The sequence below is a fragment of the Anopheles bellator genome, chromosome 1 (assembly GCF_943735745.2).
Source record: "Anopheles bellator chromosome 1, idAnoBellAS_SP24_06.2, whole genome shotgun sequence".
Lineage (NCBI taxonomy): Eukaryota > Metazoa > Arthropoda > Insecta > Diptera > Culicidae > Anopheles > Anopheles bellator.
Window position 1 is genome coordinate 28,465,117 of NC_071285.1, and position 21,919 is coordinate 28,487,035.

The 21,919-nt window shown below is 47.4% G+C and overlaps 5 protein-coding genes across 9 annotated transcripts in view; 3 read left to right on the forward strand and 2 right to left on the reverse strand.

Annotated features, from left to right (window-relative positions):
* The first annotated feature begins 64 nt into the window (after positions 1-64).
* On the forward strand, positions 65-2,197 carry LOC131215377 (testis-expressed protein 10 homolog). The gene is made up of 2 exons (XM_058209765.1): positions 65-861; positions 931-2,197. The coding sequence occupies exons 1-2, from the start codon at positions 65-67 to the stop codon at positions 2,195-2,197; spliced, it is 2,064 nt and encodes a 687-aa protein (XP_058065748.1).
* A 320-nt stretch (positions 2,198-2,517) lies between these two features.
* Positions 2,518-4,439, forward strand: LOC131206166 (retinoblastoma-binding protein 5 homolog). Its single transcript, XM_058198599.1, has 5 exons — positions 2,518-2,605; positions 2,686-3,113; positions 3,184-3,365; positions 3,432-3,551; positions 3,614-4,439. Exons 1-5 carry the CDS (start codon positions 2,587-2,589, stop codon positions 4,347-4,349), a joined length of 1,485 nt encoding a protein of 494 aa, XP_058054582.1. The 5' UTR covers positions 2,518-2,586; the 3' UTR covers positions 4,350-4,439.
* On the reverse strand, positions 3,984-8,997 carry LOC131206165 (inositol polyphosphate 5-phosphatase OCRL). Its single transcript, XM_058198598.1, has 9 exons — positions 8,777-8,997; positions 7,741-7,921; positions 7,129-7,642; positions 6,898-7,057; positions 6,639-6,817; positions 6,219-6,576; positions 5,367-6,132; positions 5,071-5,304; positions 3,984-4,995 (listed from the first exon to the last, which is right to left on the reverse strand). Exons 1-9 carry the CDS (start codon positions 8,852-8,854, stop codon positions 4,823-4,825), a joined length of 2,643 nt encoding a protein of 880 aa, XP_058054581.1. The 5' UTR covers positions 8,855-8,997; the 3' UTR covers positions 3,984-4,822.
* Positions 8,998-9,447: 450 nt separating this feature from the next.
* Positions 9,448-11,018, forward strand: LOC131209323 (B-cell receptor-associated protein 31). Of its 5 annotated transcripts, none has more exons than XM_058202379.1 (3): positions 9,448-9,948; positions 10,021-10,313; positions 10,375-11,018. In XM_058202379.1, exons 1-3 carry the CDS (start codon positions 9,720-9,722, stop codon positions 10,552-10,554), a joined length of 702 nt encoding a protein of 233 aa, XP_058058362.1. In that variant the 5' UTR covers positions 9,448-9,719; the 3' UTR covers positions 10,555-11,018. The 5 variants fall into 5 exon arrangements, with proteins under 5 accessions (XP_058058362.1, XP_058058370.1, XP_058058386.1 ...); XM_058202387.1 differs by having other exon boundaries at positions 10,021-10,298; XM_058202403.1 differs by having other exon boundaries at positions 10,021-10,289; positions 10,396-11,018.
* A 2,319-nt stretch (positions 11,019-13,337) lies between these two features.
* LOC131211136 (uncharacterized) overlaps positions 13,338-21,919 on the reverse strand; it is a 20,574-nt gene continuing 11,992 nt past the window's right edge. The window contains exons 2-8 of the mRNA XM_058204504.1: positions 17,684-17,768; positions 17,341-17,599; positions 16,349-16,520; positions 14,967-15,081; positions 14,674-14,858; positions 13,701-13,781; positions 13,338-13,432 (exon numbers count right to left, since the gene is read on the reverse strand). Of these exons, the coding sequence (XP_058060487.1) occupies positions 13,338-13,432; positions 13,701-13,781; positions 14,674-14,858; positions 14,967-15,081; positions 16,349-16,520; positions 17,341-17,599; positions 17,684-17,768 (992 nt within the window). The remainder of the gene's footprint in view (positions 13,433-13,700; positions 13,782-14,673; positions 14,859-14,966; positions 15,082-16,348; positions 16,521-17,340; positions 17,600-17,683; positions 17,769-21,919) is intronic.

Sequence of the window (21,919 nt, forward strand, 5' to 3'; positions counted from 1 at the left end):
AGTTTTGTCAGTGAAACGCACGTGCCGAACTCTTTGGCCGGTCTTCGAACAAACAAAGCAAACCATGGGCGGTAATTCGAGGAAATTCAAGAAGGCCGAAAAGTCCAAAATCAAGCTCAAAGGAGCAAAACTACCGAAGGGCACGAACGTGACCAAAACCAATTTCAAGGTCCGCAAGATCGTGTTACCAGATCAGTTGAAGCAGCGAAATCTCACGCAGGCCAGCGTACTATCGAGCAAAAGCCTTACGCTCAAAGACTGCCTCGCGAAACTGCGGCAAAATCATGCGTCGGCTAAAACGGAAGGTCTTCGCGGGATTCGTGAAATCCTCGGAAAAATGCCCTCCGAGGTGCAGACCATGCTGAGCAACGTGCTGAAGGATGTGGCCGGACTGGCGATCGACGTGGAGCACGAAGTTCGGCGGGATTGCTACAAAACGCTTGGCTGTATTCTGGCTTCCAGCGGGCCATCGGGTTTGGCGCCGTTTTTCGATCTGCTTTTGTCGTTCCTGCGGTGCGCCATGACTCACATTCAGCCGCGCATCCAGGAGGATTCATTGCTGTTGCTCGATGTGCTGCTGCAGTACGCCCCGGCGTTGATACTGGCCAATAGGGATAAAATATTGCCCCCATTTTTGGACATGATCTCGAAGCTGAAGGCGGAAAGTAAGCCTGGCCGGACACTAACCATTACTCTCAACAAACAGTCGACTAGCACCGGATGGCGCGCTAAGGTGTTGATGCGTTTGTCCGGCATACTGAAGATCCTTCTCGAAAGCCAAACGATCAAGGAAGCCAAGCCGGCAGAATCCAGCGATCCGTTGACAGAAGCGGCAGCAGGTGGTGCTGGCATGGAGAATCCGTGAGAGACCCGTGAAAAAATTCAAACCCTAAAATCATACCATAAATGCTTCATTTTTATGTTCTTCAGATTCGCACCGAGTGTGGCCGAACACCAACCGCAGACAAAGCACCAGATTAAACACATTTATGATACGGAACGGCGCATGTTTCTGCCACTCATCCAGAGACACCTAATGGAGACGTGTCCACTCGATCTTCTGTTCCGAAAATCGACCTCAACGGAGGGTAGACTTTCGCTGAGCGATCGGGTCGACGATGGCCGGAAACTGAAGCTGTACGTCGAAATGTTGGTGCCTCTTTTGATCGAATCTTGGTTAGAAGTGCGTCCCTCGGGGGTCAACAAACAGGTCGTCAAAGAGCATAGCCTTTCCCAGGAGGCGGCATCCACGTTGGACCTTCTACTCACCATCTATCTACAGCTTTGGCAGCTGACGGTGCAGTACTGCACAGAAACGAACAACGACGACATGAAACGATGGTTCCGGGAGCAGTACAGTGCCGATTTTTGCAGTCACATGTTGCAAGGCTTTCCTTACTACCAGTCGGGCGGTAAGGGACAAAATCAGGCGAAAAAGCCTCGGACCGCTGCCGACGTTCCAGGCGAACGGGTGGTGGATGATAACTGTTATCGGCAGAATTTCAACATTTGCTACTTCTACTGCTGCCTGCACGAGCAGAATCGTGGCGAGAAGAAAAAGAAGGCCGATCCGGGCTACGGCCGGATAGTGGAGTACGTGAAGCGGTGCGTGATGAACTGGAAGTTTCGCGGGACGGAGGCCACCAACCTGATGCTGCAGGTGTTACGCTTCATGTTGCTGGAAAAAAGGGGTCACTTCGTGAACGAGGAATCCCGGGCGTTACTGAAAACTTTGATGGAAGTGTACATCAGGTCCCGGCTGCCGCAGGACATTCGCAACCGCATCCTGGTGCTGTTCTGTGACATTATCGTGCGCAGCGACACTCTCTGTCGGCAGTACGGTGAGGACCTGTTTACGCTGTGGCTTAAGATGCTGCCCAATCTGCTGTGCAAACCGACAATTGATATGACCGTGCTACGGGCGCTACTTTGCCTGGCCCAGCGTAACAAGGAAGCCTTCCTGGACGTGCTGGAAGCGAATGCGAAAGAAATCATTAGCAACGCTGATGCTATACGGGTCACGAACGAGGGCGAGCCGGGCGAGGGTTTCGAGTTGATTTGTAGTTTACTTTTCTATATTAGAAGTCGCGGTTTGCTCAAGGAACTCATCGGTACCGGCTGCAACGGAGTTGAAAACCCGTTGCAACGGAAAAGGTTACACGATACATTGCAAATGAGACTAGACATTTTAATGTAAAAAGTATATAAGAATGTGCACGAATAAATATTGATAAAGCAAGTTTACTTCTGTTAAGAATTATACATTTCAAAGGCGATGAAGCAATTAGAACCAGAAGTGACTACAACTTACACTACGTACGTGAGTAAGTAAATAATTAGCGATAAATGCATCCTGATCATTACAATGATGATTGATGATAATTCGTTGTTCGAAATCATTATTTAAAATCATACAAACTTTTGACACATACTGTAATTGTGTTTTGACGTTTACCGTTCGGTTTTATTTATTTCTCGCTGTTGTTGACAACTTGTTTGCGTCTTTTGGTTTTTTTGGTCCGAAGCGTGTAAGTGGTTGTTTTGCGCTAATTTTCTGTGGTGGGTGACTCGGCCGCTACCTGTACGATGAACTTAGAATTACTTGGTAAGAAGAAAATACTTGGCCAAAGGCTAAGTCTCAAGTCTAAAGTTTAGCTTGATTCACGCGTTCACCTTCACTTTCAGAATCCTTTGGCCAGAATTACCCGGAAGAGTTCGATGGGTCGCTCGACTGCATCTCGCTGGCTGTTACCTGTGCATTCAATAAGTACGGCACGCTGCTGGCGGTTGGCTGCAACGATGGACGAGTCGTGATTTGGGATTTCCTCACACGCGGAATCGCGAAAATTATCTCAACCCACGTACACCCCGTATGTAGCTTGTGCTGGTCTCGAAACGGCCACAAGTTACTGTCCGCGTCGACGGATAACAATGTGTGCATCTGGGACGTGCTGAGCGGTGACTGCGAGCAAAAGTATCGCTTTCCGTCGCCCATCCTGAAGGTTCAGTTTCATCCACGGGACGACAACAAGTTTCTCGTTTGTCCGATGCGCTACGCGGCTATACTGGTGGTCGTTGGCGGTAAACACGAGTGTCTTCCCTTGGATAACGACGTAAGTAGCTAGTTTGACCAGCTAATGTGGTCCAGTCTTTCATCCTTCGCGATGGTCACACTTTTCACAGGGTGACTTGAACATCGTCGCCGCCTTCGATCGACGCGGAGAGCACATATACACGGGCAATGCGAAGGGAAAGATTCTCGTCCTCAACGCCACCACGCTTGAAATAGTGGCCAGTTTTAAGATAGTGCTCGGCAGCTCGAGCGTTACGGCGGTCAAGAGTATTGAGTTTGCCCGCCGGGGAGAGTAAGAAACCTTTGGCGTTACCGTGCGAGAGTATGATGTACTGACCAACTGCGTGATCTTTTGCAGAGCATTCCTAGTTAATACATCCGATCGCGTGATCCGCGTGTACGACTCCAAGGAGGTGGTCACTTGCGGGAAGGACGGCGAACCGGAACCCATACAAAAGCTACAGGATCTCGTGAACAAGTACGTGCCATGCTAGTGGACAATTCTTTGTACCTTCAGATCACATCCTTCTTTGCTTGCAGAACGACGTGGAAAAAGTGTTGCTTTTCCGGCGACGGCGAGTACATTTGTGCCGGCAGTGCCCGGCAACATGCACTGTACGTGTGGGAGAAGTCGATCGGCAACTTGGTGAAGATTCTGCACGGCACGAAGGGGGAACTGCTGCTCGATGTCGTCTGGCATCCGGTGCGCCCGATCATCGCAAGCATCAGCTCGGGGCTGGTTTCGATCTGGGCCCAAAATCAGGTCGAAAACTGGTCCGCCTTCGCGCCCGACTTTAAGGAGCTGGACGAGAACGTTGAGTACGAGGAGCGCGAGTCGGAGTTTGATCTGGCGGACGAGGACAAGTCGGTCGATTTGGCGGCAGAATCGAAACAGGACGAAGAGGTGGAGGTCGATGTGGTGTCCGCCGAGCCGATCGCGGCGTTTTGTAGTTCGGACGAGGAGTATGAGGACGAGACGGCCCTTCAGTTTCTGCCGATGGCTCCGGAGGTCGAGGATCCGGAGGATGGCTGGTGTTCGCAGGATAATGGCGACACGCTCGGTAGCGCCTTCGGTGGGTCGCTCGGCGGTGTGACGGGGGCCGTAGATTCGCTAAAGGAAAACGAACCGACGATGAAGAAACGCAAAACCAGCCAGTACGAGATAGCCCTGGACAATGCGCCGACCGACGATGTGCACCCGCTGCTGCAGAACAAAACGAACAAAGACAAACAGTCTGCAACGAGCAAGAAGGCGGCCGGCCGTCCACGGAAGTAACTGGGCGTAAATGTACAATAAATTTGAATTTCCATTCACCACGATTATAAGTAGTTCTTTCGTTCTCGGTTAAGGATCTTGTACTCTCGAAAAGGCTGTTTGGTCTGGCTACTGACTTACAGCGCCGTGTTACCGTTTGCTCCCGATTACTTGCTCGGTGTCGGTCCTTTTATTGCCAAGTTTTGAAACTCTCAATTCGGACGGCAACACCCGTACGGCTTCGTCCGTTCCTAGACACGTAAAACAATTGGGCCGGTCCCTCTGGCACATATATGTACACAATCGCACAACAGACAAGAAAACAATGCGTGCCCACAAACACTCGAATACTAACACTACTGGTGGGGGCCGGGGCTTAACACGACGCCTCACAAACTCGCTACCGTGATATATGACCCTCCCAGGGGTTTAAGGTCTGCGCGGTTGTGTCCCGAAGACCATTGAAATAAGTCGAGCGAACCTCCGTTCCGTGCTCAGTTGATGTCCATTTCTTGGCGTGTAAATTCCTGCAGATTATTGTTGAGGAACGTCATCATGAAGCGTCGCCGCTGGTCCCGTTCGCCGTCGGTGTACACGTAAATACTGTTGCCGTAATCCGCCTTCGGTGGAAGTTGGCTGCGAATAAGAGTGCGCCCGAAAAGAGCCGCTGGAAAAGAAAGAGAGAGAGGAAATACCGATTGATAAACCAATTGTCCAATTGTAAGTCGCTTGTAGGGGTTACCGATAACATCGATCCGCGTGGTTGCGTTTGCCACCCTCAGATCCTGCAGAAATCGACAGATGTACAGAAACACGAGCCGATTCACAGGTTTAAGCTTCGCCCGAAGCAGTTCCTTGCAGCGATCGAAATTGTCCGCGTTGACAATGCATTCACGCTCGCTGATCGTGACAACCGGCTCCGGAAGGGCTTCCAGCAACAGTAGTAGGGCTTCAGCCGCGGTCTGTGGAACACCCGCTGAAAATGGCAAATGTTTGTGTAAGTAATAAAACGGACGACAGTATTGCGGTGCAACTTACGAAACACCTCCGATGACCAACTGTCGAGCCAGTCGCGTATTTCGAGTATATTTTCGTGTTGCGCAAACTTCCGACCCGACGAAAACAGTTGTGCCGTTTGCATGCCATTCTTGCGCAAATAATCTACCAGACGCCAGATTTCGCGCGGAATGCGGAGGTTTCCACTGGCAGTGCCGGTGCCAGCCTGCGGCTCATCTTCCGTGAGATCGATCAGCTTTTCCTCTCGATCGAGCCCTACCAGCTCGTGGATGGCGTACTCGGAGACGGGTCGATTCAGCTTCATGAGCGAGTCCAGCGAAACACCGAAACAGCTGGGCCGGTACTCGCCAAAGATGGTAATGAAAATGTCTCTCCCATTCTCGACGTGCAGCACAAGAATGTCGAGCGGCACTTTGATGCCGGCCCGGGCGTCCTTAAGCTTGCTCAACATACGCGATGCCGGCCCAGCGTCGATCAGGATGTCGATGCGAATGCTGAGACTGTTGCCGGTTAGCAGCTCGCCGGAAGTGTGGCTAATGTGGATGAAATCGTCGCACACCTGGCTGGTGCGATCGTCCTTGCAGGCGAACCGGAAGCGCACCGGCAGATGACAGTTGTTGGCCACCAGCAGCTCCCGCGAGTACTTCTGTTTGAAGCGTATCAAACCAAAATCGAGATCGGTCTGTTCGACCGTAATCTGTGGTTGATTGTCGTTCTCGTACTTGTCCACCGTCTTCAACACTTCTTCGCTCACTCGCTTCAGCATCGCTTGGTCTTTCGTCTGGACCTGAAATGCACACACACACACACGTGCGGAAGATGGTCAATAACGAATCATGTACGCTGCATGCCGCGGATGGCCCTCTGTCTTACCTCGACGTTAAAATACGCAAAGACTGGCTTGTGGTCACTCTTGCGCAGCTGCATGACACTCTCGTACCGTAGCAACTCGATCCGTTGGCCCTTCCAGAGTACCCGATCGCACCAGGCAGGCGAACGGCACTTCTCGCTGCTGTCCCATTCGTCCGTTCCCGGGTTAAACTTGTACGTTGGCCCGAACAGTATCTTGCCCTCTTTGTAGTCGCGAAACACCCGATTCCGACGCTTTTCCAAGTACAGCTGATCGTACTGATAGAGCTGGTTATAGTCGCGATCCTTGCGATTAACGTACTCCTGAGATATTTCCGGACCATCGAGCCGATAGTTGAGATCGCCGATCCAAAAGATATGGCTGAAAATGGGGAAAGAACTTACAACTCTTGTTGCAATTGGAGGTACGTCGGCTACGCTTACTGATGCTCGTCAATCGAACGCATCCGGAAGCCACTGTCGAATGACATCCGGCGGATGATTTCGTCGTGGTCGTCATTCCTACGCTCCAGTTCCTGGGTGTGGGCTGCCAGATGGGTATTGACGAAGCAAAACAAAGCCTCATTCAGTTGAAAGCTCACGCCAACTCCACCCTTATTGCCCTGTGGTGGTCGGATTCGGAATGCGGATTAATTCAGTTGAGAGAAAACGCGATATTTAGCACCAGCAGCACAGAACGTACCCATTTAAGTGTTCCCGTGCCGACGGAACCCGTTAGACAGTCGGAAATCTTCGGATAAATAGAACTTTTCACAGCGACAGTTAGCATCATGCCGACTAACCGCACTGAAACAACTTCCGTGTAGGTGGCACCCTTGTGCAGCCCGTTCATTACCTTATCGCTGCAAGGAGGAGAGACAGAGTGAAAGCATTAGAAGAACAGAGATCAACCACTGCCCAGCCGGCAACTTACACCCAAGTGCGGTCAATCTTTGTTTCGTTCATTAAAATCTTCTCCGGCGTCCATTCGATCTCCTGAAAGCCGACGGCGTAAATATCCGGGGGCTGTTCGGTCGTGGCCAGCCATTCCGGCAGCTCAATGTCGTCCGACGTTTGCCCGTTAACATTCCACGTTCCCGTATACACGCGGTACGGTTCGTGCACAATGTACTCGTGCCGGCGACGCTCCAGCTCCTCGCGAAACTTGGCGTCCCGTGTTTTCGGTGCTTGGCTTCCATCGGCAACGCTGCGATCGATGGCCAGCAGGCTGCGGTCGGCCGGTCGGTAGTAGTCGAGCCAATCGAATGCCTGCACCGAACGGGCTGCTTCCGGTACGGCCCGGTAGGAAGCGATCAGCGTTTTTAAGCTCTCCAGAAAGTTATCCTTCGCGCTAGTGCCATCATCCGATACGCGGTAGTAGAACGTCGTTGGTTGCCCGTCAGAGTAGATGGCAAACTGGTGGCTCGACACGGAAGCGAACCCCGATTCTGTGGAACACGAGACAGGCGGGGAAAAGAAAATAAATAAACCCGGCGACGAGTAATGTTGCCGTTGCACGGAAACTCGTGTGCGCTACAAACCATACCCGGATTCACGTTGAATGACTCATTGATCGGGAACACGGCGCTGATCGTAAGGTCGGAGATGCTTTCCGGTGGGTAGCGGGAGATGGAGAACGAAAAGAGTGCAGCCGCCGTGCTGGAGCTCACCGTCACGAGCAAGCGGTTCTGAAAGCTATTTCCAGCGATTTGATATGCTTCCAGTATCTGAAAAAATGGCCCAATAAAAGTGGCGCGGCGCGTTTGCAGGAAAGTTAAGGAAAAGTAAACAACGTTCTCATGCGCGGGGAAAAGAAGACGGAGACGAAGAAAAAAAACGATTAACGCCATCTGGTCTGGCCAAACATGCTATTGCGTTGGCGCTCAATTGGCACCGACACAAATTGCGTGCAGCTCACGCAATGTAAACAGTGAGGAAAACGTGCGTCAACCATTTACTCTGCGCGCCATTTGCGCGGCTCGCCGCGGTCTGCTTTGAAACGGAAAGCCATCAAACAAACCATCACCAAGGAAACGTAACACGCATCGCGCGGTTTGGTGATCAAGGGACCGAAAAGAAACCTTATCGCTACCCTCCGCCAACACCCTGGCCGGCGCAGTGGCAGAGCAACATTCTTTTCTTTTCTTTTCCGATTCGCTGCTCGCACGTCACTGTTGTTTCCCCGTAGCACACGCCCGTGGTGGTTCTGCGTTTCTACGTTCGAGGTTTTTTCTGCTTTTGATCCAAATTTGTAAACAAACCATTATCTCAATGGCCACCGTAGGAGGAAAAGTGAGGCCGATACCAGCTTCTCGTCTCGTTCTGGCTCTCGACCCAGGTATTGCCCGGATTTTGGCTTCTTTTCGGCAGGAATTTCCACACAACACACATTTGCAACCATTTGCACACGGACACCAATTGAACGGAACATGCTGTTGCGATAAGAGAAGGAAACGGACGTAAGTCAGGCCGAGTATTGCCGTTATCAGGAATCGCCAAACTGGCGGAGCTTCTCGACACCATCTGTTCCGCTGCAGGTGGTATGAGTTTGGCTGCGGTGGAGGCATTTCATAAAAGGATACGGCCAGTATTGATTCTCCTTCGCGGAACTTTTGTGTCACCGTCTGGATGATGATGGGATCATTGCTGGGACCGTTCATTTTCACATCCACCGCGATGGCGATGGGACCGCTCACGGTAAAGGTTTCACTTTTGCACTTAAACAAACGGCACACGCACGTCGGTCGGTCGCTGCTATTAAACCGAACGCAGTCACAAACCAGAACTCATTGCGATCCAACAGTTTTCCTCTCTGGCGCTGACGAACTTGTTCTACGGCTTCGTTGGGTTTGTGTTTTTTCTGCACCAACGTCTGACAGCCGTTTTTCGCGATGCTACTGTCACCCGGAGCGTGCCCAACGGTTGCGGATGGGCCAGAAACATAGAACGGACAAAGTGCGCCCGAAGAGTTGTGTTAAAGCCTTTTTTGCTGGTGCCAATGAATGGGTTTGATATGTTACATATATAAATACTAAACAGGGGATATAATCTAACATTTTGTTGGTAACGTTAACAACTAAGCCAAAGAATCATTTTCGCCCATAGTCCAAACCGAGCCCTGCTGTCAAAAAGTCGCCTTAGCCAACCTAACATAGAATTCGTCTTCCATTCCAAAAGGGTTGTCAAACGTTTACGTTGGTGCGTTGTGCGGTGACTCAACTGCGTAGTCTACGGAAATCAGGTACGAAAACATACCCTTCCTTTGGCACTTATCGCTTCATCCGGCAACACGATCTGACGGGTTCAAAGTTTCATCAGCCAAATACGTGTCTTATGCCGACTATTTGAGCAGCTGCCGTTGCCCAAAAGCGCATCAGTTGTTGCACTTCGCGGACCGAGCCAGCATCGCAAACCCAAACATCCCGGCATAAGGCTAGCAATCTCTGTTATTTATAGACCAGTGCACTGTCGGCGAATCGCCCGCTTACACGTCTCCAATAGTGTAGTGAGAAAAAAAGAATCAAAATGACGCTCGTGTGGGGAATCATTGCATCGTTTCTGTACGTGGAGCTCTTCATCGTTCTGATGTTGGTGCTGCCCCTGCGAAGTCCGCAGCAATGGCACCGGTTCTTCAAGTCTCGCTTCCTGGCCATGCTGAGCCGACAGGCCCAGACGTACTTCTATCTGCTGCTGGCCGTGCTGGTACTGTTTCTTCTGGAAGCCATTCGCGAAATGCGCAAATATTCTTCCAACGGTAGGTGAACCGAGTGCAGTGATTTGTCCGTCAGCATTCCTAACTCGTTCCTCCGCTGCCCTAAAATTGTAGATCATACGCACACCGAAACCCACCTTAACGTCGAAATGCAGCACAGCATGCGCCTGTTCCGGGCGCAGCGTAACTTTTACATCTCGGGCTTTGCCATCTTCCTGTCGTTGGTGATCCGCCGCTTGGTGTCGCTGATCAGCGGACAGGCCGTGCTGCTGGCCCAGGCCGAAGCATCGATGAAGCAGGCTCAAAGTGCCACCAGTGCCGCTCGCAGCTTGATGAACCAGCAGAAGGGCGACGAGAAGCCGGACACAAAGACAAAGCCGGCGGCAGCGGATGCACCGAATGTAAGTGTCCGTTGGTCGGGAGGGCATTTTTTCAACAGCCTACTCAGCAGCCTCATTATGCCCGCAGGTGGATGAACTGAAGAAAAAGATCACCGAACTGGAGCAGGAGCTGACCAAGGAGCGAAAGGATAAGGAGGCCATGAAGTCGCAGTCCGAAAGTCTGAACCGCGAGTACGACCGTTTGACGGAGGAATACAGCAAGCTGCAGAAAAAGATCACCGTTTCCAGCCCCGACAAGAGTGACTAAGGGCATGGCGAGAGTCAATCGGTGTCACCCCTCAGGGCAGGGCTTTTCTCCGTACAACATTTCATCATTTAGTGTCATCGAACTGTTCATTTTCTCTTTCTTGTGGTTCTTAACGTAAGAAATGAGCTGTGTCGCGTTTGGTTCATTAGGATGTAGGGATAAAGATGGTATTTGCATTTGGTTACGCACGCACTACGAACGAACATGGCAGCAGATTTGGGACTGACTCTAGGCTACAAAAGCGGATACGACCGGCGGAAAGAGGGCGATGGAATTAACGGGAGCTAAACAAAAGGATAATTGGGGCGGCGCTTTGGATATTTAATACTTGTCGGACCGGACTCGGATGGGGTCTTTTCTCTAATCCATTTTCCCAAGATGCTCTATTATAATGACATGATTTGTACACTATACCGAAGCATGTACCAAAATAAACGGAATAGAAAACCCGACAAAATAAAGTACCTAAATGGTCTTTGAATCGATCCTAAATAGTAAAACAACTTTTAGAAAAGAATTTTAACAGGGCAGTTGCTTCACGAATGCAGTTTTTCTATACGCCTGGGCCATCGTTTTCGTCATGTTGCCAGCAGAAATCTTATCTGTCTTGTATCGATATTTTTGGGAAAGATAATTTTTGCCTTCTTATCAGGACTATGACGATGACGGTGTGCTCCCGAGAAACTTGTCTTTCGTTGCTCTTACTGTCATTTGGGCTATTTTATCTGAATGGTCAGCTTATCAGCCACCGTTACGTACCCGCAAGCGTCTTTACTTCTGCACGTTGAGCCAAAGGTTGCCGCCACTGCAGCAGATAATATCGGTTCCATGACATAATTTTCCTATCGTAGGGTCATTCTTATGATGACGTCATTATAGGGTTGGCATTGAACTGGCGGCGACAAGTATCAGTATTTTTATATTGCGCTCTCGTTTTCGCTCGTACGACGTAAAAAACAATATTTTTATATTATAATATTTATAATACGTTTGAGCGTACTTTTTTGTGAGCCAATGTTGCAGCAGTACATTTTTTCATGCTTCTGTCTTATCAAATAATTCTGCCTTCATTTGGGGGTACGTTATCTCAACACATGGATTTGCACGGAAGTCTATGACGTATCAATGGCTTAAATTATGATTATGTATTACATTCCACGGAACAACCGTCTACAACACACAAGTGATTGCAAACACGTGTTTTTCGATGCAAGCCGGCGACTCGAATGGTGTTATGTTAAGCTATTTATCCGTGATCGACCGATATGTTTACGCTCAATCAATCCCTAAACGATCTCACAAGGTTCGGCCCGTGATTATCTGTATTGTTTTAGCACCAAATTGGATTCAGCATTTGATTTTTTTTCGTTCTATTTGAGGATAGAACTTCGTTTCATCTCAAAGGCTTCGTTAAAACAAACATGCTGGACGAATATGGACCACCTAAATTGTAGAATAATTAAACGATATTTTCTGCGCACTGATGAAGAAAACTAAAGTACACAATCACTTATTCCCATCATCAATCGTTCGATCTGCAGGAGATTTAATCGATAAGGCTTTCGCATTTATTTTTACAAACAACCTGCCGTCTCCTCCAATAAGAAGACTAATGTGAATGTGAGGTAACTTTTAGTCATTCTTAGAGAAGTAATTCTTGGATTTTAAATTGGTCACCCGGTCAACCATCTCTAGTTCCTTCTCTAGGATCCTAATGAATCCGCATGTTTGCAAAATGAATAGTCTCCTTTCGATAATTTTGGCAGATAATTTTTGAGACTAATTAGCTCTCCACATAACGAGGCTCATACCCGAAACCTTATTTCAGTATCAATTCTAAAACGAAATCATTCCAATAAATTAATTGTCTTCCACTTTAAAACATTTTATTCAATTTTTAAACAATTTCAAAAATACCAGTATCAAATTGATTAAGTTGATATTTTACTACGTTTTATTTCGTTTCCAAGTTTTCCTTCTCAACATAAGCACCCTTTATGGGTTATTAAAAAGGGTATAAGTATAAGGGTGTTTAAAAGGGTATACAAAATAAGATGCTAGAAGTCAACAATACTTTAATTCGCGGAGCACCATCCATTCGAGCCTTTTGAGCATATGTTACCAGTAAAGTTCCTTCTCATTGTCTCATCTCTCTCAAACTCATCAGAAAACAGTAATTTAGAATGAAATTAAAGGTGCTGACCGAGTGATTTGCCAAGAGCCATTAACGGATAGTATTACTTCAAGCCATTGGTCGAATCATTGATTTTCACAGTTTCAGGCCGCTTAGTCTATGTTGAGCGCAGCACCGAGCCATCTTAGCCTCGTGCTGTGCTTATTTACTAGTGAACGAGGTAATCACACAAATCAATGGTAAAAAATTATGTTTTCCTTGCCAGGATAGCAGTTTTTTGGGTCATACTGCAAAGTTATGAATGGTAAACACACGATGAGAAGGTACTTTAAAAACTCCTACGAAGATATCTTTGTGACAGTAAAAATACATTGATATTAATATATATACTTTGCTATTATATTGAAAAAGATAAGAATAAACACTTACCAGGACCCGTCGATAAATTCAGGAACAATTGATTCTTACCTGAGGAGCTAGAACTTGCGCTCCAAAACTATTTCTTTCATCTAAACGTATCCGTATGTTAAATATCATTGTTCCTTCACTCTCCATGTGCAGATTGAGCGGCGGAAAATGAGCTACGTGATAATGAAAAGGCCTTAGGGGCCCAGCACCAAAAACAACGGGAACAGTTCGATTGGTCCGTTTATTTTATTGAATCTATACCGTGTTTGCAGATACTGTAGCGCTGTAGAAACACAATTAAACTAATCATCCAACCGGCAAGTGGATTTAATTGACCTGCGAATGGAAAAACGGGGTAGAACAGCGATCAAAATCACGTACCACAGCCGTGGCCGCGCGAAGGAAGCGCCTAAAAAATGCAAACGCAAGCCGATTGCACGGCTGCCAAAAAAGCGACCGCTTCCGGTGGCTCGATCCCCGCGACCCGACAGATGATGGAATCAAAATTTCAGCAGCAGCACAATCAATCCAATCAATCGAACAACAACCGGCGCAACTAGGCTGAGGTGGACGCACAGCTTGCGCCGCTGGGCCCGGTACTAACCTGCACCGTCACCGGACAACAGCTGGAATCGGCCCCGTTCGTCCATCCGCAGCCGGCTCCACTTGGTGAGAGGTGTGGGGTCTGTGGGGGAGAGAAGAGATGACGAACGGAACCGTTGAGGTTATGGATGCGAATGGCTTTCGTAGGTGTTGCGACTAAAATGTGTCCCATTTGTTGGCGTCCATTTACTACACTCGGCCACTGCGTCGGTCAATAAGTAGCCATACTACGCTTGCTAAACTCTATTTTTATTGGCCTTACAAGGATCCATTTAAAAGACCTAATGGGGTGGAAAGAACAAGGGTATCTAATGGGGTGGTAAGAACAACGAGGAAAACTGTATCTTAAATTTGGAAACAATGTCCAGAATTTTAGCTGGCAATTTAACAAATAGATACGGTCATTTTTACCGGTCTGGTACAAAGGGTACAAATGCCTGAACTTTTATTTGAAATGTTCATTCAAGACATTTATGTATGAAATACAATTTCGATTGCTGAAAATTGGGAAATATGAAAAATTTATTAACATTGTCTTCAACTCAAGCGGAGCGATATTTCAAAATCTCATTCCTTTGAAGCCCATTTCCATCTCGGTGGTTATGTTAATAGTTACGTACTAGTTATGTTAATAGCTACAATAGTTACGCGAACAAACCAGCAAACACTGACCAGCTCTAGACCCAAATTCGAATTGCTATTGTCGAGATAGGGCCTGAGACAATCGAAAATGGACCCAAATTTTTTCAATGGCTTTCAATAACCAAATAAAAAAGTGTATCATATATGGCTCAGTATTGAAAACGGTGGTACATCTAGTGTTAAACAAGACACGTTGAAATGTGTGGCCAGCTCAGTAGTCGCCGCCACCAGCGTAACAACTTATTGACCGTCCGGTGTGGCCGGTGTCGCCAAATCGCCGAATCAAGAGGTCAATTTGAGGTTAGGGAACCCACGGCACGGGCCACACTTACCGTAATAGATGGTTTCGCGTTTGCGAATGTAACCGGAGTCTGGCACGGACAGCACACAACTGATTGATGTCGGCGAGATGAGCAAATGTTTATCGATTTTACCGTAAACGGTCTTATTGTACATGTGGTTCCGGTCGGCGGTGACCAGCGTACGCGAGCTGACCAGAAACAGATTTCCACTGACGCTGGCGATGGCGATGGCGGCGGGTGAGAGGAGACAGTAAATCGAGTTTAGCGGCCGATTTTTATTCGATTTGACCCACCGGTTCGGGTGGTCGGGTGGTTTCACTTACATCAGCAAAAGGTTCGGTTCCGGGTAGATCATGAAGACACTGCACTTGATCAGCAGCATGCTGCTGTCGCTGTCGCCATCATTTTCGTAGTGGAGCAGAAGCATCTTTTCCGGCACTGCAAGTATCGAAAATGGTGTACATTGCTGTTTCCCATTTTTTATTGGATACATATTTGAAATATAACCGCATTGTGCTGAAAATGTGCATCCCTTTGTGTCCTCCATTTTGTCGTTACTAATTTTAGTGTAGAGCTTCTTTTTTGTGTGCTTTCCTTATATATAAGTGCAGGAATTTAAAGAATTTACTCTTTACTAGTAAGATGTTTAGAAGTTTGACGCGATGCTTATGCCAATACTATTTATCTCTTCCTCCCTCAGGAGCTTAAGTTGTAGTTATAGTAAATATTGTATTAACGTTATACTGTATTAAAACTACGCTTTAAAACGAATGGTAATGAACGAAACTTTTCCGACCTGTTCGATATGTTAAGTACATGATACACAGACCAAGCCAAATACGAAAAACTGTAGTCTACCCTTATATTGCCTTTGTTCCCAGGGTTGAACTTTAATTGCTTTCGAGCCTTTGTCCCTCGTTAGTTTGTGGCGCAGCACGCACAATGAAAATGGATAGTGTATTGATATGTGTCAACGTTTAATGGCTCGTTTGAAAAGGAAACAAAGAACGAGAGTCCCCGTGGCCCGTCGCCGCACAACAGGCAGATTGTCCCATTTTGTCCGTTGTTTCTGGTGCCTTTTGTTTATGTCAAATGTGGTTAACACGATGGGCATCAAAAACATATTAAAAGCGACTGACCGGCAGGATAAGCATGGTTTAAGGGCGATAACAAATCAACATTTAGAAAAAAAACTACGGACAGGCGGACATGTTTCATGCGGACAGCATGTTGTCACTTGCTTCCGCCATCAGAAATGCTTTACAATCAGGCCAGCAAACAAATTTGCAAATTGAAAATTAATTGAACCTTTCATAAAACGCTGTGGAGTATGGCTGCAAATTGGCTGTTCCGTGCCCGAGCCGAGCCGGGTTCTTTAATCTTCGCCTCGGTGGCTGCGCGAAGCCCTGTCAACCCATCCGACGCAAACATTCCATCGATGGCAACGAACGTAACCTCATTGCCTTAACGGAGCCTCCCCCCCACACAGTCTATTACACTGATGAAGGGGGTACGCACCGCAAGATGACGCATCGAGGGGGCCTAAAACCGGTTATTGCATCGTGGGCCTAATCGAATCACCCGACCGGCTTTCCATCTCCCGACTAGCGAGATGTAAAGTCAAGAACCGTGCTTACACGGCAGATATTTCGCCCGACTGACACGAGGGCTCGAAGGCTCGAGCTGGCTTTCTGGCCGTACTTACCGACAATCTGGAACCGTGCCGCACGCCGGTCGAAGGAGTCGTAAGTCTGCACAGAGCAGACGTATTCGCCACTGTGGTTGAGCTTCGGGTTGCGTATCACCAAGGCACGATACTTGTAGTTGACGGAGTCGGACATCGAATAGTTGGTTTGCAGTTCGTTCTTGAACTGGTTCTGCCAGGGGGCCGGAAAAACGGGAAGCAGAATGCATTCGAGTCACGTAACGTTTGAGGGACACTCGGAAGGCGTCGTCAATGAGTTATGGGGCACAACACGGCGGACAATGAGATAATGCGAGGCCAGATGACGATACGGAGCAAATGCGACTAGCAAAGGAGCGCCATACTAAGCAGAATGGGCGATGGTACTGGGATGGTTACTGGGAAAGTATTGTAACTTCTAAAGTGAGTCTTGCAAAGGGTAAATGTAGTGGTTCTTCAGAGTCATATGTTCATCACTTTAGCTCGCTAGCCAACTGAAGATCTTGAGATTCGCTAAAACAAACAGGAAAAGTAACGGAAGATCATATCTCCTAGGAATTCTTTATTTTCTATCGTTTTTTGATAGCATCTATGAAGAAATCGAAACAACTAAGTTCATGTTAACGCCTAAAACTGAGCGGTCCGCAATTTCCCGAAACGTTAACAAAGATTCCTAAGCGCCTAAATGCAGGCAATTTCTTCACGCCTAAAAGTATACAGTCCACAGTTGTTCGGTGTCTACTTTTGGCCGGATATGTTCTCCTGTTACTTTTGACTTCAAAAGTAGAAACGAAAAACCGTGTTCCCAAGGTGCACCAGATGGAATAAATTAAATCAATTGGTAAGTTTGGTGGGATGGCTAAAACGAGTGCCCCCAGCAAGAGCCGAGTGCAGTGTGTCAAGGCCATCGGAGGCCCTCGAATCGATCGCACCGGAGTGTAATGTTCAACCCCATCGGGTAGTGAAAAATCGGATCGGAGCCCCGGTCGTGTGTAAACATCGCGGGCACTTACCATGCCGACCGGCGTCCGGGATGGTATCCATTGGTAGATGAGCTTCTTGTTGAAGTACCACTTGAGCACGAAACCACACTCGCGGGCCTTAATCTCGTACTGACAGTCCATGATGAGGGGCTTTTGGCCGTCGAGGCTCGCCGTGGCAGGGGTCGTGGAGCCCCCGCCCGTCCCGCTCGGATCCGCCAAAACGACCGGACCGCCAGGCAATGTGCTCGACGTCATCGGCTGCCAACTGCTGGTGATGGTGGTGGTGGTGCTGGCGGGACTGCCGGCGCCGGTGGTGACATCTTGGGATTGCTTGTGCCACTCCGCCCCATCCCTTCCGTGCTGCTCGCCGGACGAAGGTGCAACCGCAGCGTAAGTGTCCCGATCGAGAACGTACGTCTTCGGTACGTTCAGGTTCGTTATGTGCACGGAATGGTACGCTGAAACAAGGCAAGGCGGTGGGCAAGAGAGAGAGGCGTGAGATGTTGGTTAGTTTATAATTTTATGCAATTCCCTGGGCCCGGCCAGAACTGGGGCACACTTTGCGCTCCGCCGAGCAGGGCCAAACCGAGCGCCGAGCCTTAACCGTTTCGATTTGCGAGCTACGGGACGTTCCGGAATTTTATCACCGTCGACGTGGCACTCCCGGGCCTCTGATTGCAGCAGCCGCCGTGGAACTTTGCCACTCCGATACGCCGATGTCGCGCGAATAATCATCAGCATTTGCATGTAAATTCATTTATCTTAACCGTCATAGTGAAGCCGTGCCTGCAAGGTGGTCCCCGGGTTGGTTCCCTGGGCGAACGGATTACCCAGTGGGCTGATAGTTCCTGAAGCTTTCACACAATACCTCATGAATACAATTCTAGTTAAAATGGCCCAATTAATAGTAATTAACTAGGGCTCAACCTTCTAGTTTTGTGACCTTTTTCCGGTGTTCAAAATCAGGAATATCAGCTGGTAAAGAAAAGTTTTATCAGAACGAAGGTAATTATCAGATGGAGATGGAAATTAGATTGATCAGTGCTTGGAAGCGTAAATTATTTGTGCCACAAATCGATACCCGAAGTAAAACCTAGGCCCAAGAACCTTACATTAAACGATTAATAGATTCTTGACAAGAATAAAATCGTTGATAAATGCAATCGACCTGCGATATGTATCACAATTCGCCTGGTGTGAGTGTAGAGTTATCAACCAACGTAGCTCAATTTTTTTTCAGTCCGTTCGTCCGTCCGGCTTAGAGCGGACATCGCAGCGAGGTTTTCCGCCGTGGGAAAGCACCTGCTGTGCCGCCTATCCAGCAGATTGCATTGGGAAAAATCCTCGCCAAACCGTGCGCCACGCTGGTCGATGGAAGTACGCAACACCCATTCAACCACCACCATCGCCATCATCACCAGCAGCAGCAAGGACACGGTTAGGCGAGCGAGCATACGCAAACCGACCAATGCCGCCACACTTATCGCGGACGGCGGCAAAACAACAGCGCGCCGTAACCCGCGCCGGCCGCCGGAGTCAGAGCATGAATATTTCATACCACTTCGGTTCGGTTCCTTCACTCGCCGGGCCGGGCCATCCGGGCTTAGTCGATCCGCTGCTGGATGTACTCTGTATTGTTTTTATTTCGTTCCTTCCGTTTTACGTTTTCTTCCTTTCGCTGTCCGTCGACGCCCCGTTTCCGTTCGCAATGATGCAAAATTAAGGAAAAAGCTGACGGAGTGTAATGAAAAAATCTCGTTCACACCGAAATCACCGTTGCCGTTTCGAAATTTATTGCCATGCCACCGTGGCCTAGAGTTGCCCGGCCCGGCCCTGGCAACACCAGGCCACGGTTTAAGCGACCAATAAAAGGGAGCGGCAAACCCGTGGCCAGGAATGAAATAATATGCGCACAAAACATAACCATTATCACCGCTGCCGGAAGCGGGCGCAGGAAGCAGAAGTTTGCTAATGAAATTTGACGCTTTATTGTGTTTCTTGTCGCGATGATTGATCATTGTTTTGGGGCGGCGCTCATTCGGCCCCGTCCCGTCTCGGTTGATGTTGTCGCGAATCTTACGGCTTTTCTTCTTTCCCGTTCAGCTTGTTTCGTTTTGTGCAATACATTTTCATTTCAAAGTTGCATGCTGAAGCACAAAGGCACCATTGCGAGCCAAAGCGATGCATCTGCCTCAAGTGACAACGGAGACAAACCGTGGCACAATGGAACCTCGCTCAGTGGCCCTGTCATCCTTCGAGCGGTTCTGCTGCTTGCACTACAATTAAAGTCTTGCACCGCAGTCTCAGTCGCCGCTCAGTGAAATGCGCCAGCATTACCAGCCAGTCGAGCAAATTTGTATCACGAAAGCACCGTCGCCCGAAGGCCCGAGGTTGGTTTAATTTAATTTCGCTCTCCGCGCTGAGCGCAGATTGGTCAAGTGGGACTCACTTTCGAAGGGGGTTTCTCCCGCAGGGGGTTCCCTTTCCCAAAGCGGGGCAATGCAATTCGAGATGGATTTTATTTGCTGATTTAGTTATTTTTTGTCACCAGCCACCAGGCGCCTCCATCGGCGGCGAAATGGGTGTCAATAAAAAGTGGCACAAAATCGGGCCCCCGGGCGTAGGGAGATCGAACGAGGATGACGAACCTGGGGACCCGATTGAATGTTTTAACGCTGCCACTTTCGGTACGGATTAGGTTTTGTTTTTTATTTCGTTTCCATTGCCAGCGAAAGGCTCACAGAGCATATTTTAGTTTGGTAGCCTTTTGGGGACAGTATTCGACCCATCACCATCGGCGTCATTGGGGGCAGATCAAAAGAAATGTTAAATTCTTTGTTGAATCGTTTTTTTTATCAATCTATTTGGTTTGATTGCCAAATTTATCACCTATTCGTAAATATATTTTACAGTTTTAATGCCCCTTGGCTTTTTATTTTTTTCATTGACAGGTGTAAAACTTGAGAATCGGACTGTTGAAAAGATGGCTCTATTTGTCAATTTGGACCTTTCAGTTTTGTTATTTTGGCAACATTACCTTGTTTTGACATTAAATGATTCCAAGTAAAAAAAAAAGTTTGCAACTTATCTTTGAAAAGGTCACTTCAACTTTTGTGCCTGAAAATGACGTTTTGCAGCGATTATTATTTTTCTGCTACCTCTTGAAGAAAATTGCTTCAGAATCACACCAATTGCTTGTTGGGACTTGTTTTTGGAATATCGCAGTGCTATAAGCTGTTTAAAATTTTTAAACTAACTAGTTTGAATTAACAAGGAAAAAGCGTCGAAGGACTCCAAAAAGGACTTTCTAATGGGGCAGAAAGGTGTGATGCTTCACAATCTCTTAAAACCTGATGATGTTGAGACTTACCTCTAACCCCAACATAGGTTTGAGATAGGCGAGATACTTATCGTTATAATATTTATATTAAACAATACGTTAATTCAGAACGTTACTGACAACAAATGATCAATTTGAATCATGCATTGATCGAAAAACGACCAAAATGCATATTTTTTGGTTAGGCATGGAGGCGCCAGGTGCGGGCTCAATGACACTTCACCTGGCGCCTCCATGACCTCCTGGTTAAACTGGTTCAGGATACAATGAAATCACTTGGATGGGAGCTGCTATCCCCCCGGCCTTATTCATCAGACTTGATCCCTTCCAAATATCATTCATTTTCCCCGATGGGACACGTATTGGCTGAGCAGCACTTCGTTTTCTACGAGGAAGTCGAAATTAGATGACTAATTAGTTTACTACAAAAGACGAAGAATCGTCTGGGAATCCTCAATTTAGCAGAGAGAAAGGAGAAATATATAACTAGCGTTGGCACATACCGTATTTTTCCGTGTATAACGCGCACCCGTGTATAACGCGCACCCATATTTTACGAGAACAAAATTGGAAAACAAATTTTTTACTTTACATTTTTCAGATATGTGATATCCAACAAATATCAAATGATAATAATGTATTACTCTAAATACTCTATAAATATTCTAAAGTAGACTAAAGATAAAATGCGTATACATTGCAAAAGACATACTAGTATTTTATATTTCGGAATAATCTTCAAACTCAGATTCACTGCTGTCTGACAAATTGATATTCTCCAATTGCTGTTCAATGTACTCCTCATTGTCACTCTCTGAAGAGTCCTCATAAATTGCGACATCTTCAGATCCATGCTGATGCCACATTTTTTAAATGATTTCACAACAACTTCTGTTTTAACTCCCTGCCATGACTTAAAAACGATATTGTATGGATAATTATATTCCTAACAAGTGTTTCATTTTATAATTTATTCAATAATACCATAGAATATGTACCTAAAAGGGCACATTTGTATGTTTGGAGAAGACAAAACGTTTACTCCCCTTGTATAACGCGCACCCAGATTTTAGAGCTAAAAAAATTGGGAAAAAAGTGCGCGTTATACACGGAAAAATACGGTACTTTGAATAAAATAGAATTTTTCATTTCAATATAATAAACATATGACTTTTTTTAACAGTCCGAATCTCAAGTTTTAGACCTGCAAAAAGATAAATGCCTGTAGAATAAAGTAACATTTTCACTGACCTTCTTCTGACTATAAAT